Source organism: Molossus molossus, unplaced genomic scaffold, assembly GCF_014108415.1.
Source record: "Molossus molossus isolate mMolMol1 unplaced genomic scaffold, mMolMol1.p scaffold_m16_p_8, whole genome shotgun sequence".
NCBI lineage: Eukaryota > Metazoa > Chordata > Mammalia > Chiroptera > Molossidae > Molossus > Molossus molossus.
In genome coordinates this window covers 17,596,028-17,611,504 of record NW_023425402.1, presented here as the reverse complement: position 1 = coordinate 17,611,504, position 15,477 = coordinate 17,596,028, and the positions used below count along the sequence as shown (strand labels likewise).

General features: G+C 47.2%; 1 protein-coding gene across 3 annotated transcripts in view; it reads left to right on the top strand.

Annotated features, from left to right (window-relative positions):
- The window catches only part of ADGRF5 (adhesion G protein-coupled receptor F5), a 108,052-nt gene that overhangs the window by 47,129 nt on the left and 45,446 nt on the right, over positions 1 to 15,477 (top strand). For all 3 annotated transcript variants that reach the window (XM_036249427.1, XM_036249428.1, XM_036249426.1), the window contains exons 2-3: positions 1,785 to 1,910; positions 11,242 to 11,296. In XM_036249427.1, the coding sequence (XP_036105320.1) occupies positions 1,809 to 1,910; positions 11,242 to 11,296 (157 nt within the window). In that variant the 5' untranslated portion in view covers positions 1,785 to 1,808. The remainder of the gene's footprint in view (positions 1 to 1,784; positions 1,911 to 11,241; positions 11,297 to 15,477) is intronic.

The window sequence follows — 15,477 nt, the reverse complement described above, 5'->3', positions numbered from 1 at the left end:
CTTGATTCATGCCAGGAACAATCGCTATCGCCAGGTTGAATCGGTCTGCCCAGTGGCCACCAAAGCCCAGGGGAAAAAACTCCAGTAGAGAGCTGAGCATGATTTCCCCACAGCAGATGTATCTGGTCTTAAATATCTGTTCCTGTAACCTAAATTGCAAAGCAGTTTCCAAAAAGCATCGAGTTGCAGAATTTAAAAAATGTATTTGATTGCCAGGTTTGCCAATTAGGTCAGCTTTCCAGGGCCTTGTACTTTCCTCTTTTCCACTGGGGAAGAGGAAAAGGAGGCGGCTGGCAGCTGGTGATTGAAACACAATTCTCCCTGGCACGTAGGTCTTGGCGCTCATTTCTGTGTTATCCTGGTCGAGGTCCCCTGGCACTCTGCGGTGCCTGGCCAAGGGCTGCCCTTCCTAGGCTGCCCTCTGGGTCCCACCAGCAATCAGGGCGGAAACCGTGCAGACTGCACCCCTGGAGCTCTTCATGGCTTTTAATTGCCTTTTGAGTCTCAGAAAATCTGTCTATGAGAGTATTAGGAGAGGTATCATGTCCCCATTTCACAGGTGGGGAAACTTGGACTCAGATAAGTGACTTATTCAAGAAAACACAGTTGTAGTAATCCTGGATCCTAACCCCTGACTGTCTCTTCGTCTAGTCCTCTCTTCAAAACATGTGGGCATCGAAAAGTCAGTAAGGAAAGGAGTTTCAGCAGGGAATTCTCCTGGTCCCCAGACCCACGAGGGTTGAGATTTTTCCATCTGATACTCTATTTTTTTCAAATGCTACAGTGAGTAGTCTGTTCACCAAAAAACTTTATTTTCTTCACCATTCTTATAAAAAGATAGCTGTCGCCCTGGCCGGTTTTGTTCAGCGGTTAGAGCGTCCGCCTGCGGTCCAGAGAGACCCGGGTTCGGTTCCCGCTAAGGGCATGTACCTCGGTTGCAGTTTGTCCCCGGCCCTGGTTGGGTTGTGCGGGTGGCAGCCACTCGATGTATCCCTTTCACATCGATGTTTCCCTCTCTCTCCCTTCCTCTCTCTCCCTCCCACTCTATCTGTACAAAAAAAATGGAAAAAAAAAAAAAAAAATGTCCTCGGGTGAGGATAAAAAAAAAAAAAAGATAGCTGTCAAAAATCAATACATAGGATGGGACATATTATGATATTGGTATTCTACATTACATACTATAACATAAGATTATAAAATACAATGTATTATTTTATTACTTAAGTCTAGGATTTTCCATACTTAAGAGTCATAGGCCATTAGTATAGGTCATGCAGTCAATTTAATAGGTTGTTACAAGAATTAAAAGAAAAATGAGTTAAGATAGGATAGACTAAAATTGAAAATATCAGAGTTGTGTGTAGCAAAGGTTAAGTATCTATCTCGGAATTCTTTTGTCCATATGCTATGTATACTGGGTCCAAATGTTAAAAGTATTTCTTACTGAATAGTCTTTCTCTTTGTCTTGCTTTCCTTCTCTTTACTCAGTCTCTCTTCTTGTTCCTTCTCTCTCTCCTTCTTCATAAATGTAGGAAATGTACCCCAAAGTCTGCCACCTTTGTCCTATTTCCAGGTACCATCCACATCCTCCCGAACCCTTATCCTTCCCTCACCCGAGGGTCCAGAGCAGATACTGTTTCTCTAGACTTGATACCTTTACGCTCCTTCCTTTCTCTGTTGAAAAGGTCCGTTCGTAGCGTGACCTTCAAGATCGGATTTGCGAGTTCTCTCCACGTTTTACAAATCACTTGCTCTGTCGCTAAACCATCACATTTCCATTTCAGGCAAAGCAGCTCAAACTGGAAGAAATGAAATATCCAAGGAGAACCACGCTGTGCTTCGTGATCCTTGTGATTTATTCTTCCCAAGTTACAGCGACCTTGGATTTGGAGGCTATTGTTCATCCTCTGGTGAGTAAATCTATGTTGGCTGTATTTTCCCTTGTCACATTTTTCTGATTCCCTGAGACTGTCCCAGACAGACATTGTTAAGAAAAATTTTTTTAGGGCCTTTGAGAAAGTGTTGTAAATGGGGGTATGGAGGGACAGACCTAACCAGATAGTAGTGTATCTACTGGGTTGCAACTTGTCTGGCTCTGAACTCAAGGGAACATCCCCTAGGCTTCCCCCTTAACTAAGCTGCCGCCTGTAGGCTGATGCTCCGCTCTGTGAAACTGACAAGGACCGTGAGCAGATTTTGAGGACTGAGAAGGACAAGTGTTCTCAAAGGATCCATTTAACTTCAGCGTCAAACTAGAACATATTTCAAAGGTGTTCATTGTGTGTGTGATAATCACAGATTGATATAGCTGAAGGGGCCGTAGATACCGTCTCAGCTTTGTGCTGACAAATCATCCAGGTCGTTTTGTCTTTGGAAGTTAATGGGAACTTACCTTAAGTGAAGAGGTGATAAATTCTCTCTTTTTTTTTTTTTTTTTTTTTAATTTTTTTATTTTTTTATTTTTATTTTTTATTTATTTATTTTTTTTCCCACATCTTTATTGTTGGATGTAAAATGTATTATAGATGTTCCACAGTTTTCCCCCATTGACCCCCTCCTCCCCACTCCCACCCCCCTCCCACCTTTTCCCATACTATTGTCCGTGTCCATTGGTTATGCATATAAGTTCTTTGGTTTATTTCTTCCCACCCCCCCAACCCCTTTCCCTTTGAGGTTTGTCAGTCTAGCAATGAATTTGTGCTTCTTAATCCCTTCACCTTTTTCATCCATTCCCCCAACCCCTTTCCCAACTGGCAACCAACAAAATATTCTCTGTATCTATGAGAATGTTCCTGTTCTTCCTGTTCATTTTGTTTGTAGATTCCATTGTTGATAGATATGTATTCATTGCCATTTTGTTTGTTCCTACATTTTATCTTTTTCTTTAAAAAGACCCTTCATCATTTCATATAATAACGGTTTGGTAGTGATGAACTCCTTTAACTTTTTCTTGTCTGGGAAAGTTTTTATATGTCCATCGATTCTAAATGACAGCTTTGCAGGATAGAGTAATTTTGGTTGTAGGTTCTTGGTTTTCATCACTCTGAATATTTCTTGCCACTCCCTTCTGGCCTGCAAAGTTTCTTTTGAGAAATCAGCTGACAGCCTAATGGGAACTCCCTTGTAGGTAACTAGCTGCCTTTCTCTTGCTGCTTTTAGGATTCTCTCTTTGTCTTGAACCTTTGCATTTTGATGATGATGTGTCTTGGTGTGGGCCTCTTGGGGTTCATCTTGTTTGGGACTCTCTGTGCTTCCTGGACTTGTATGTCTGTTTCCTTCACCAAGTTAGGAAAGTTTTCTGCCATTATTGTTTCAAACAGGTTTTCGATTTCTTGTTCTCTCTCTTCTCCTTCCGGCACCCCCAAGATGCGAATGTTGGCACGCTTGAAGTTGTCCCAGAGGCTCCTTACACTATCCTCATTTTTTTGGATTCTTTTTTCTTTTTGCTGTTCTGCTTGGGCGTTTTTTGCTTCCTTATATTCCAAATCGATGGTTTGCTCCTTGGATTTACGTACTCTATTATTGAAGCTATGTAAATTATTCTTTATTTCAGTTAAAGCCTCCTTCGTTTCTAACTGTGCAGCGATCGTTTCTGACTGGTACTTTTTTATGCTCTTGAGGCCCTCACTGAGTTCATTGAGCATCCTTATAAGCAGTATTTTGAACTCAGCATCTGTTAGGTTGCTTATCTCCATTTCGCTTAGTTCTTTTCTTGGGGTTTTGTTCTGTTCTGTCATTTGGGACCTGCTTCTTTGTCTCCTCATTTTGCTGCCTCCCTGTGTTTGTTTCTGTGTATTACTTAATGAGAGGTATGGGGCTCGCTGAGACCCGATGCTGCTCGTTTGAAAGAATTTAGGAAAAACCTGAAGCAGGATCCAAGACAGGTCAATCCTATGGTTAAGCAAGTAGCAACAGCTTGGGTGGGCCTGAAAGTTGGGTGGGGCGGGGCCTCAGGGAGTCAGCAGGGCGGGGCTACCAGTGTGAGCCAGGTTCCTGGAGTCCCAGATACGGCGACTGTCTGCCGCCCCAGGGAAGGGCTCACCAAAGGAACAAAGGCCTCTGACAGCACGTTTGTCCCCGAGAAAGCCCCCTCTCCAGCCCTCGCTCCAGTGCCAAACAGCTCAGTTCCTCCCTGTATTTCTCTGGTGCCCCTGGAGCTGCCTCCCCTCCGAGCTTAGAGGGAGAGAGTCCGACCAGTCTGTGCGTGGGCCCTTTAGGGAGCTGCCTGGGGCTCCAGCCAGGTCAGCTTCCCTGAGCCTCAGTTTCTGCTGGTTTTTCCAGCCAGAAGTTATGGGGACTTCTCTTCCTGGCACTGGAAACCTGAGCGGGGCACCTGGTGTGGGACGGGGACCCCTCAGTCCTCAGGAAGGACCTTCCCAGCCTCGGGAGCCTCCTGATTTTTATCCGCCACACTTGGGTGTGGGACCAGCCCGTCGCGCCGCCGCCGTGCCGCTGCCGCCACCCCTCGCGCCGCCGCCCCTCCTACCAGTCTGGATGTATCTGCCTTTTTTTTTTAATTCCGTAGTTGTAGGACTTCCATTCAGCTTGATTTCAGGCGGTTTTGGATGATGGTTGTTCTGTAGTTTTGTTGTAACTTGGATGTGGTTGTGGGAGAACGCGATACTGCGTTTCCCTACGTCGCCATCTTGACCGGAAGTCCTCTCTTATTTTTGTATATTATTGTGTTATTCCTTCCCTAGCCTACTCCATCTACCAGAGACAGTATGTTAGAGGTTATGAAATCTTGGGAGACTAATGTAATTCTCTCTGTGCCTCAGTTTCTTCCTCTGTAAAAAAAAAAAATGCTAATAATAGTACTGACTTCCTATGATTGCCGTGGGAATGAAATTAGTTCATATTTATAAGCCGCTTAGAACAGGGCCTGGAACATATTAAATGCTGTAGCACTGTTTGCTATTATTATTTCTTCTACTGTCATTTTTTTTCTGCTGATTAAAATAATTTTTTTTTCTTTATTGATTTGAGAGAGAGAGGAAGTGAGAGGGAGAGAGAGATGGACACATCAATGAGAGAGAACATCGATTGGCTGCCTCCTGCATGCCCCTCACTAGAGATTGGACCCACAACCTGGGCATGTGCCCTGTCCGAAAGTCCGAGACCTCTTGGTGCATGGATCGATGCTCAACCACTGAGCCACACCAACCAGCTGGGCTTTTCTGCTGATTTTTAAAAAGAGATTTCAGTGCTACTTTATTTAGTCTATCACCATTGTTATGGCTTCATTGGTTGATTTTAGCATTGGAAATGCCTCTTTTTTGCTGCGCTTGGCATCTTTTATTTTTAATTTGTCTTCTATTCCAATTGTCAATGCTGGTTTTGTATTTGTGTTCGCTTGATCGTTGTCCTTTGCTTTTTGTTTAGCCTTTAATATGTCATTTTGCTTTAATAGTTCCTTTAGAAACAACATGTGTTTAAGGCCTTTTTTTTTTCTTTTAAATCAAATCTGAGTAATCCGACTTTGATTGTGGAGTATCATTTATTCATACATGAATGCCATATTTAAACATGCTTGATCCTACGTTCAGGATTCTGTTTTCTGACTTTATGCACTTCCTTCCTGTTTTCTCTTTTCATGTCTTTTATTGTTTCATCTAGGTTTTCTTTGTCTTCTTTAAAAAATCTCTCGTGCCTGGGGTGGTATACTTTGTGTGTCTCTTCTTCCAAACCCCAGCGTGCAGAGTATCACCCGGGCAGCCACTGCAGCAGCGGGCTCCTGCGTGGAGGAGGAACTGCGTACATTTCTGTGGATTCACGGTGGTGCAGAGCCCGAGCTACCCCAGGCACACGGGGAGAAAGCCAGAGTGGGAGAGGATCTCAGCAATGGGTTAGCTTCACCTCTGCTCCAGCGACCTAGTGTTCATGGCTGCCCAGGGCCCTCCCCCTGTACCAGGTTGGCCAACGTCGCAGTGGCCTTAACAAGCCTCTCATCTGCCCGGTGGCATGGCCAGGCTGTCAGTGGTTAAGCCCCGACCTCCCAGAGTGCCAGCAGAATTTGAATTCGATCTTCCTCAAAGGTCTCACCACCGCCCCCAAAGAGCCCCACTTTTTCTCCCTATATCTTCATTCAAGATATAGTATCTTGATCCAGCCCAAAGGCCAAAGGCCCCAATTGGAGAGGTGTGCTTGAGCCCCTCATCAGCTTACCCTGTTCTAAACTGCCACCCAGCTTCCGTGGCTGACCTGCTACCACATTAAATGCAATATATGGTGATGAGCTTTTTTTTATATATTTTTTTTATTATAGCTTTTAAAATAAAATTTACCATTAGTTTAGTACTGGTACATATACTCACATTGTCATGCAACCACTCTGCAGAACTTTTTCATCTTGTGAAACTAAAAGTCTATACCTATTAAATAGCAACTCCCCACTTCCCCACCCCCAGCACCCGGCAGCCACTGCTCTACTTCCTGTCTCTATAATTTTGACTATTCTAAGTCCTTCATATAAGTGGACTTGCACAGTATTTGTCTGTTAGTGACTGGCTTATGTCACATAGCATAATGTCCTAAAAATGTATCTATGTGGTAATATGCGTCAGCATTTCCTTCCTTTCTTAAGACTGAATAATGCTCCATTGTATGTATATCCTACGTTTTCTTTATTCATTTATCATCAATGGACACTTGGGTTGCTTTCAGCTCCTGGTTATTGTGAACAAAGGTGCTGTGAACACGGGTGTGAAAATATGGGGTGACAGGCTTTTGAAGGTGGCGTTGTACCGTTGCAATGATGTGCGCATGAATCCACTGGGGGACCTTCTCAAAATGCAGATTCCACCTCAGGAAGTCTGGGGTGAGGCCCTGGACATGGCATTTCTGCCCAGTGGCCCTAATTCCCGTCCCAAAGACCACACTTTCAGCAGCACCGCTGCTGACCCTCAACCGGGGCCTCTGCCCTGAGTCCAAAGCCCAGCTCTGACCCTCACTGGCTTTGGAAATAGTCATGTTTCTTTACCCCCTTGTCCTGTTTCCTGTCCGTAGTGGGGGAATAAATAGTATCTCGTCAGTTGGTTGGGAGGATTAAACGTTCTCACACATGTATGCCTCAGTACAGTGACCGGCGCGGAGCAAGTACTTCAGATCCGGTAGCTATTTTCATTCTTCTGGTACAAACGCACCGTGTTAATTAGTACACTGGTGCGAGGAGACATTCCAGGACCCTTGCTGGGACAATTATTTAACATGGAAGCAAAGTCTTAAATCTGGGATTGCAGGTCAAGGCAAAGGGGAGTGAGTGACAGGGCCTTGATGAATTGGGGTGAGACCTGGCCACAGCGGGAACTTTGAGGGCCACCTTGTCCTCGGGTTCCATGGGAATTTTCTTTTCTGCACATAAAATGTCACGTCTTATTCCTGACGGACTGTCCACGCCCTCTTCAGGCCGCTGCCCCCCTCTGTGGCTATTTGTAAAGTCATCATGTCCAACAGGTGGGGCGCTTCCTGGAACCGGTGACCTTGTGTCTTCCGGCCGAAGCTTGGCCCTCAGGAAATTCACTCTGGACAGAGCTGGCCATTGTCGCTCAGACACTCCTCTGGGTACTTGCACGTGGGCAAGCCGGCGGAGGCCCGGCGGACGCTCTGTTATGTTGTCTACAGTAAATATTTAGCTCCGCACTGGGAGCCTCTAGCAGGATCTATGTTCCCTCCTGAGTTCTGGTCAGCACCCGAAGTTCAAGAAAAAAAGGCAAGTTCTGGAGTCTAAGAGTTCCTAGAACTAGGGTGGCAGGGGGACTCAGGAGGGCGAAGCTGTCCTCCCAGGAGCCCCAGGCCAGCTGGACACACGGGCACACGCCGCTGCTGGAGACGGTTCACAACGTAAGGAGCTGGGGCTCAGAGGGACTGCACAGCTTTTCCGGTCAGGAAGACGTGTGGGATTCGGTTCTTTTTATCCTCACCCGAGGATATTTCTTCATTTATCATCAGATAGAGTGGGAGGAAGGGAAAGAGAGGGAGAGCAAGAGAAACATCGATGTGAGAGGGACACATCGACTGGCTGCCTCCCGCACGATCCCACCAGGGCCGAGGATGAACCGCAGCGGAGGTACATGCCCTTGACCAGAATTGAACCTGGGACTCACTGGTCCACTGGCCGATGCTCCAACCGCTGAGCCAGACTGGCCAGGGCGGGATTCGGTTCTTGGTGTGACTCCAGCATCTGCCTCACTGAAGTCCAGGCCCCATGGCTTGGCTGCCAGTTCTTTGCTCCTTCTCCCATCTGGGAGACCCAGGGGCGTCGCCGCCACCACCACACACCCCTGGGGAACTCCTCAGAGCTGTTACTGCCTTCAGTAGTCTTCCCTCCGTTTTCCCCGGTGATTGCAGGCCTCCAAATAAAAGGCAGGTTATTCTCCCAGAAAGCTGGGAGTCCTCATGAGCGACAGAGAGGCAGCAGGGGACAGCTGAGGAGGCAGCACTTTGCAGAGATGTCCCCTGGAAGTTCCAGATGATCACCACAGAGATTCAGGAAATAGCTAGGAAGCAGCGTGTCTCGGAAGCTGGCCTCACATTAAGGGATGTGATGGTGAAAAGGTCGTTTTCTTCACACACACACACACACACCCGCCACACCCTCCCACACCTGCTAAATCAGACTGTGGGGGCAGAGGTTAAGTTACCCTATGCTCACGAAGATTTCACATACTTTGCACAAGACAATGGAAATGTATCGTAAGTTGGGCGTACAACCGCCAACAGGAATTCCTGCATTCTTTAGCCCGGCTGGGAAATGGAGAAAATAAAATCTCCACCTGGGAGAGCTGACCGAAAGGTGACCGCCAGTGGCCACCTTGGTCACCTTCTCCCGGGCTGAGTCCCCCAACCGCAGCCCAGGAAGAGTGGCCAGAGAAAGCTTCCAATGGCTCCCCACCCCCACCCCCAGGCCCCAGGGAGGATGGAGGCAGGAATGTAGAGGAAGACCCTTCCCCTCCGCCTGGGCACAAAGCCAGAGCAGCTCCAGGGGAAGCCGGGCAGGAACCAGCCCTGGGTGTTGACTCTGCTTCTTCTCGGTTTGGTTCCTGCATATTCCAGTACAGCTGAAATAACCTCACTGCAAAAGACGTAGCAACTGGGCTTTTGGAATTCCAGTCGTCATCCATCACTGCGCTGTTCATTCTTCAAGGACGTTTATGAGCCGTCAGATACGGTTTCTCCCCAGTTCCTCTGGACGTTAATACTAGTCATGGAAAAGAAGGAGGGGGTAGGAAGAGGCAATAGGGAAAGAAAGAGAAAAAGTGCAAGATAGAGAGAGACTGGGTCCCTGAGACAAACCCACAGTTTCCTGGGGTATCTTTCTGATTAAATGATGCAATGCTTGTGTGGACAGCTGCAGACTTTGGAGCCAGGCTAAATGGGTTCAAATCCTGGCTCTGTTATTTAAAGGCTGTGTGACCTTCAGCAAGTTATTTGACCTCTCTGTGCCTGTGTTTTCTCATCAGTGAGATGTGGATAATAGCAGTATCTGCATTTTAGATTGTCGGGGGAATTAAATAAGTTAGCACACATCAAGTACTTAACAGTGTCTGGCACAGGATGTGGAATACATCTTAGGGATTATTATTTTTGTTATCATTATGATGTGAGATCCCTAGAAAATAATCGTAGACAAGACAGCAGAATGAGCTTTGCCTCAGGTGAGGTTCACAGGTGTGCAGAGTTCCTGGTAAAGGACACAGCTCTGTGGGCAGGAGTTATCCGGGGAGACTTCATAAAGGTGGGGCTCTTCTATTGAGTCTTGAAGGGAGTTTGGACTGGGAAGTACGTCATAGGAAAACCCACCTGGAGGCAGGGATGATCTAGGAGACATGTTTCAGATCAAGGTGTGCTTACCAGCTGTGGAGCTGGCAGTGATCCCGACAGCAAAGCCAGTCAACATCAGTCCTTAAACAAGAAGCCACATGATGACCAGAGATGAGCTTTATAGAGAAGCTAGCTGCAAGAGGCAGTGTGCAGAAAGAAGGGACCATGTGAATGGTGCCCCCAGAACAATGTGAAGCCCTGTTCCAGAATAACACTTACTATGTTCAGAGCTTTACATTTATTAAGCATTTGATAACCTCCCGAGGCAAGCTGTTTTTTGCCCTATATTATAGGTGAGTACTGAGGCACAGAGAGGTGAAGTACCTTGCCCAAGATCACACAGCCATCTTATGGTAGGGTTCAGATTTGAATTCAATGTCTGCAGAGTCCTTGTTACTAACTATTATACATATACTATAACTAACATTTATTAAGAGTTTACTATGTACCACATTGCAGTTCGCTTAATTCTCATAACAATTCTATTAAGGCCGGTACCATTATGATTCCATTTACAAAAAAGAAAGCTGAGCCCTGGCCAGTTTGGCTCAGCGGTTAGAGCGTCCGCCTGCGGTCCGGAGAGACCCGGGTTCGGTTCCCGCTAAGGGCATGTACCTCGGTTGCAGTTTGTCCCCGGCCCTGGTTGGTCGTGCGGTGGCAGCCACTCGATGTGTCCCTTGCACATCGATGTTTCTCTCTCTCTCTCTCTTCCTATCTCTCCCTCCCACTCTATCTGTACAAAAAATGGAAAAACGTCCTCGGGTGAGGATAAAAAATAATAATAATAATAATAAAAATAAAAGAAAGCTGAGGCTGAGAGGCTAAATCAATTCCTCAAGGTCACATACCTAGCAAGTGGCACAGCCTTGACCCGGGCAGTCTGACTCTAGAGCAGGCTGTCATGGCCCGGGCCACAGAAAGCAACCATTGGGAGAGAAAGGACCAGGGAAGGAGAAAATCGTTTCTGAGCGTGGACAATCTAAATGGCCCCAGTGCCGCAGAAATACTGGTGTGGGGACAGTGCCGAGAAGAGCTTGTGAGACTTGTTGAAAAGGTCGCCGGAATGAGTCAGGGATCCAGTCTTAAGCAGAGAGCATAAGTTGAGAACAACGTGCTTTATACTTCTTGACAGGACTCCAACTGCAGGAATTCTGAGAAACTCAGATTTGCTGATTTCTTCCGCCCCTGGATCTAGAGACTGGTCTATAAAACGTGAATTCCCAGATCACAGAACAGAGCCCACTCGGTGCCCTTTCCCCCACCACTGACTGGCTGTTTGCCCGGCACCCACTGGGCACAAGGAGCTGACCCCGAATTTGCAGCCCTAAACTCAGCTCTAACATTTTGGGGCGTGTGAGCAGAAAACCGCAGTGGAAAAACGTTTCCACCACTAACTGACCATTTGCTAAAATGTTCTTTCAGACTCTCCGTGAACAGGAACTGGCGGGGGAGGAGCCACCAAGGCAAAAACGAGCGGGTATGTAAATGTTTCGCTTGGCATTCACTTCCAGTGCGTCCGATCCAATGGCATTTGCTCTAGCATTTCACAACCCTGTGGGCCGCAGGATTCCGTCTCAATATCGAGAGGCAATTACAAAGGAGCTCCACTCGCTACTCTGTCAAAGGGCATTAAACACACCGGAGCCCGTTTCACCCTCTTTCCTCCCCCCTTGCCTGGGCCTGTCCCCTCAGCGGTCCTCCACTCAACCCAGCAGCCTTTCCTTTGCCTTTTTAATTTTTTTTTTTTTTTTTTTTTACCTTTTCTGTTCTCACTTATTACTTTCTTTTGTGGATCAACTTAACCACTAGACTCAAGTCCTCCTCTAAATCCCACTCTAAGTTTCCCATTAAATTTTTAAGAACGGTCTGGAAAATATAGGGCTCACGTGTACAATGTTCCTTGGTGCCCCGTCCCATGTGCAGGACCTGGGAAGGCTGGTTTTTCCCAGGACCAGATTCTCTTACTTCCTTCCCTCATAAAAATCTTTCAAAAGCATCAATCGGATGCTTTATTTCCCTGCATAAAGTTCTTCCTGGGCTCCTAATGGCCTTGAAGATAAAATCTCATCACCTGCTTGAGTCTTACTGGATGGACCCTCCATGCTTTGCCCATGTTCTACTTCTGTTCCCTTTCACACAGTCTGTGCCCGCCCACCATCCCCCTTTGCTTGTCTAAGGGATTCTGACTTCAGTCTCAGTTCACAGGGGCTCCTGCCACGTAAGGTCTTCCACTGAATCCCCAGACAGGGTGGGGCTGCTTTACTGGGTTCCCATTGCCCTTGATACATTCCCATAGCACAACAGTGTCCCAATGCATTGTAATTATTTTGCTTCCTGTTTGTCATCCCCGATAGACATGAGCTCCCTTGAACTCTCTTCCCCTCTGTAGCCTGGCTTCCAGCCCAGCCTCTCAATAAATGAGTGCACACGTGATGAGAGTGTATGTCTCTGTCACAGCTGCCCCTTGGTGAGTTCAGAGGCTACATTCCTGTTGTTGAGAGTCTGCTGGCCCCGTGGCTATACCAACTGTGGAGAAGGTGAAACTTCTCACCTATAGCTTTGTGAATGGATCATTTCCAGGCATGCTGTGACCTGGTCCACTCAGTCTTGTGGTCTGAAAGAGACGCTGGGCTGCCCAAGAGAGTGGGCTGGTCCTGAGGTCAGGGTAGAGGTACCTGTTTGAGCCCCTCCCAGCACCGCAACCAGACCTCACTGCTGTGAAATGAGACCTTGACCACACTTTCTCAAAATCCTCAGTGGAAGGTCATGTCACTGATCATGTTCTTCCCTTCCTTTTCTTTCCTTCTTTTCCTTTCTCATCTCTTTTTGCTTCTGTCTGAGCCTTGTTTTCTGCCCCTATGGGACCCTCACTCTCCTTTGCACAGATGACACTCTCTGAGCTTTAAAGGCAGCATCACTATAAACCACAGAACTTATATGCCTGTATGTGTGACCAATGGACACAGACAACAACGCTGGGGACTGGGTGGGGATGGGGGATGGGGAGGAGGGTGTCAATGGGGGAAAAAGGAGAAACATCTGTAACAAAAATTAGTTAATAAAAAAATTAAAAAATAAATTAAAATAAAAAGCATCATTATATCCACCTCACCCCTTTCCTGCTCCCCGTGACAGGAATAGGGCCAGAGCGGTCCCCATGCAGCATTTTGAAAGATTTTTCTTTTGAAAATCAAACTATGGGAGAGTGAGTCCTAGCCCCAGGTTTTGGCCGCTTCCTCCGGGCAGCGGTGACCCAGCCGCTGTAAAAGTGACATCTTCCTGTGCTTGGGAGCCGGGCTGTTTATGACCCGTGGCAACAGCACCGGAGGTTGGCCCTTGGGAGGAAATCACTTCTACATGTAAGGATTTGACATTCCAAAATTTTTCCAGACGTGCTCTCATTAAAAACAATCATGACGGTGATGGATACGTGAAAGCCTCTTCCCCCTTTACAACGTGTGGTCCTCCAGGCCCTTCCGCCGCCAGAGCCCTCGGGATGTTAATCACTCAACTCGCCATCTGCAAAAGATGGATGGGCCTCGGTACTTTTACTAAATGACCGAAGTAAGAGATGGCCACGGACAGCCCGGGGCACGAGGCTGAAGATTCTCGGAGTGGGAGCTCTCATTACAGTGGGAGCATCGTTACAGTGTAGCCAAGCGCCGCTGCCCCGGAGAACCGGGAGAACCCGGAGGAAGCAGTGGGGGGCCGCGCGAGGGTCTGTTCTGCTGGGTGTGTGACGTCAGCGGGGTGACAGCGCTGGCCTCCGGTTTTCAGAGTGGTGTCTCACTCACCTGCACACGCAGCTCCCTTTCTGGAGACTTAATGCCAGAAAAGCAAATAATGGTTCCAAGAGAAAGATACGTTTCAAAAGGATTTTCTTTTGAGACACTGGACTAATTTTTGGGGGTTGGGGATAGAATTGTCTTTAAAGGTAGGATCAGTACTCTTATCTGTTCTCAGAACACTATGGACTTCTTCCGAAGTCACCATGCCAGGTATATAGTTTCTTGGGCCTTTGATATATCTTTATATCTATCTATCTTTATATCTATCTATCCACACATAACCACATCTATACATATAAGTATATATGTATATCAAATAATGTGTTATATATAGTGCATATTTGTATCACATATATACCACACTCACACATATGTTATTACATTATAGGGTTGTAGGGAGGATTACATAATATTGTGTACACATTACTTTTAAAAATGTAAATGGGGCTATCTGGGGTGTATTTTTTAAAATAATTTTTTTTGTTAAAAACAAAATCAGCCTGGGCCAGTTTGGCTCAGTGGTTTGAGTGTCAGCCTGCGGACCAGAGAGTTCTGGGTTCGGTTCCCGCTAGGGGCACGTACCAAAAAAAAAAAAAATTAAAAAAAAAAAAGAAAAGTCAATTGATTTATTTGTAAAAAGTGCTACTGTACTTGAGAGACCCTAAAACATCCCTGGGACAGAGAAGATCCCAGGTAACTCCTGGAAGCAGGGGGATGGATGCCGTGATCAGGGAGCCAGCATTCTGGGGGAGAGAAGCCTGCACAGAAGCCCAGAGGCCAGAGGCTAGAGGTGGGAATACGAGTAGAGTCCGTGTGGCTGCTGGGGGCCAGGGAAGTGAACGGGTGGAAGCACCCAGAATTGTCCTGATGACCCCAGGAAGTCAGTGCTACACTGGCTGAGAGGCTGGCACAGAGACGGGACTGAGGGAGACCAAGTGAAAGTCAGCGCTGGTTTGACTGAATCAGATGAAGAGGCTGGTGCCGGGAGACCAGCGAGGGGCTCAGCAGTGAGGACTGCCATTGGCTCCGGGCCCTGGGGTGAGACCAGGAGGTGCAGAGGGACACTTGTGAACGGCATTTTGACGACTGAATCAAAAGGACCTGGACTCCCTGACCAGTTTGGCTCAGCGGTTAGAGCATTGGCTCACGGACCAAAGAGTCTCGGGTTCGATTCCAGTCATGGGCATGTACCTCGGTTGCGGTTCATCCTCGGCCCTGGTTGGGGTCGTGTGGGAGACAACCAGACAATGTGTCTCTTTCACATCAATGTTTCTCTCTCTCTCCCTCTATTCCTCCCACTCTACCTGAAGATAAATAGAAAAATATCCTTGGGTGAGGATTAAAAAAAAAGGATCTAGAGACAAAGTTGACTGGTGGGGGGTGAGGGTGAGCAATGGTCCATGTGACACTCCAGGCCTGCATGAACCTGGGTGGCTGGGGATATGGAGGCCATAGGTAGGACACTACGGTTGTAATGAAAATCTTATTTTAGAGCTTTGCCAATCAGCTTGAAAATTTTTGTTTTTTTATCCTCACCCGAGGACATTTTTGCATTTATCTTCAGATAGAGCAGGAGGGAAGAGAGAGAGAGAGAAACATTGATGTGAGAGAGACACATCGAGTGGTTGCCACCCACACGACCCCAACCAGGGCCAGGAACGAACTGCAACCGAGGTACGTGCCTTAACAGGGACCAAACCTGGGACTCTCTGGTCCGCAGACCGACGCTCTAACCACTGAGCCAAACCGGCCAGGGCTGAAATTTAGTCTTAAGGGTAATCTTCAGAGGGGACTGAAAGTCAAAGTTACCGGTGAGAAGTCACACGAATATGTCCCCTGAGGCCATTTGTGAAGTTGTCCACACCAGGTT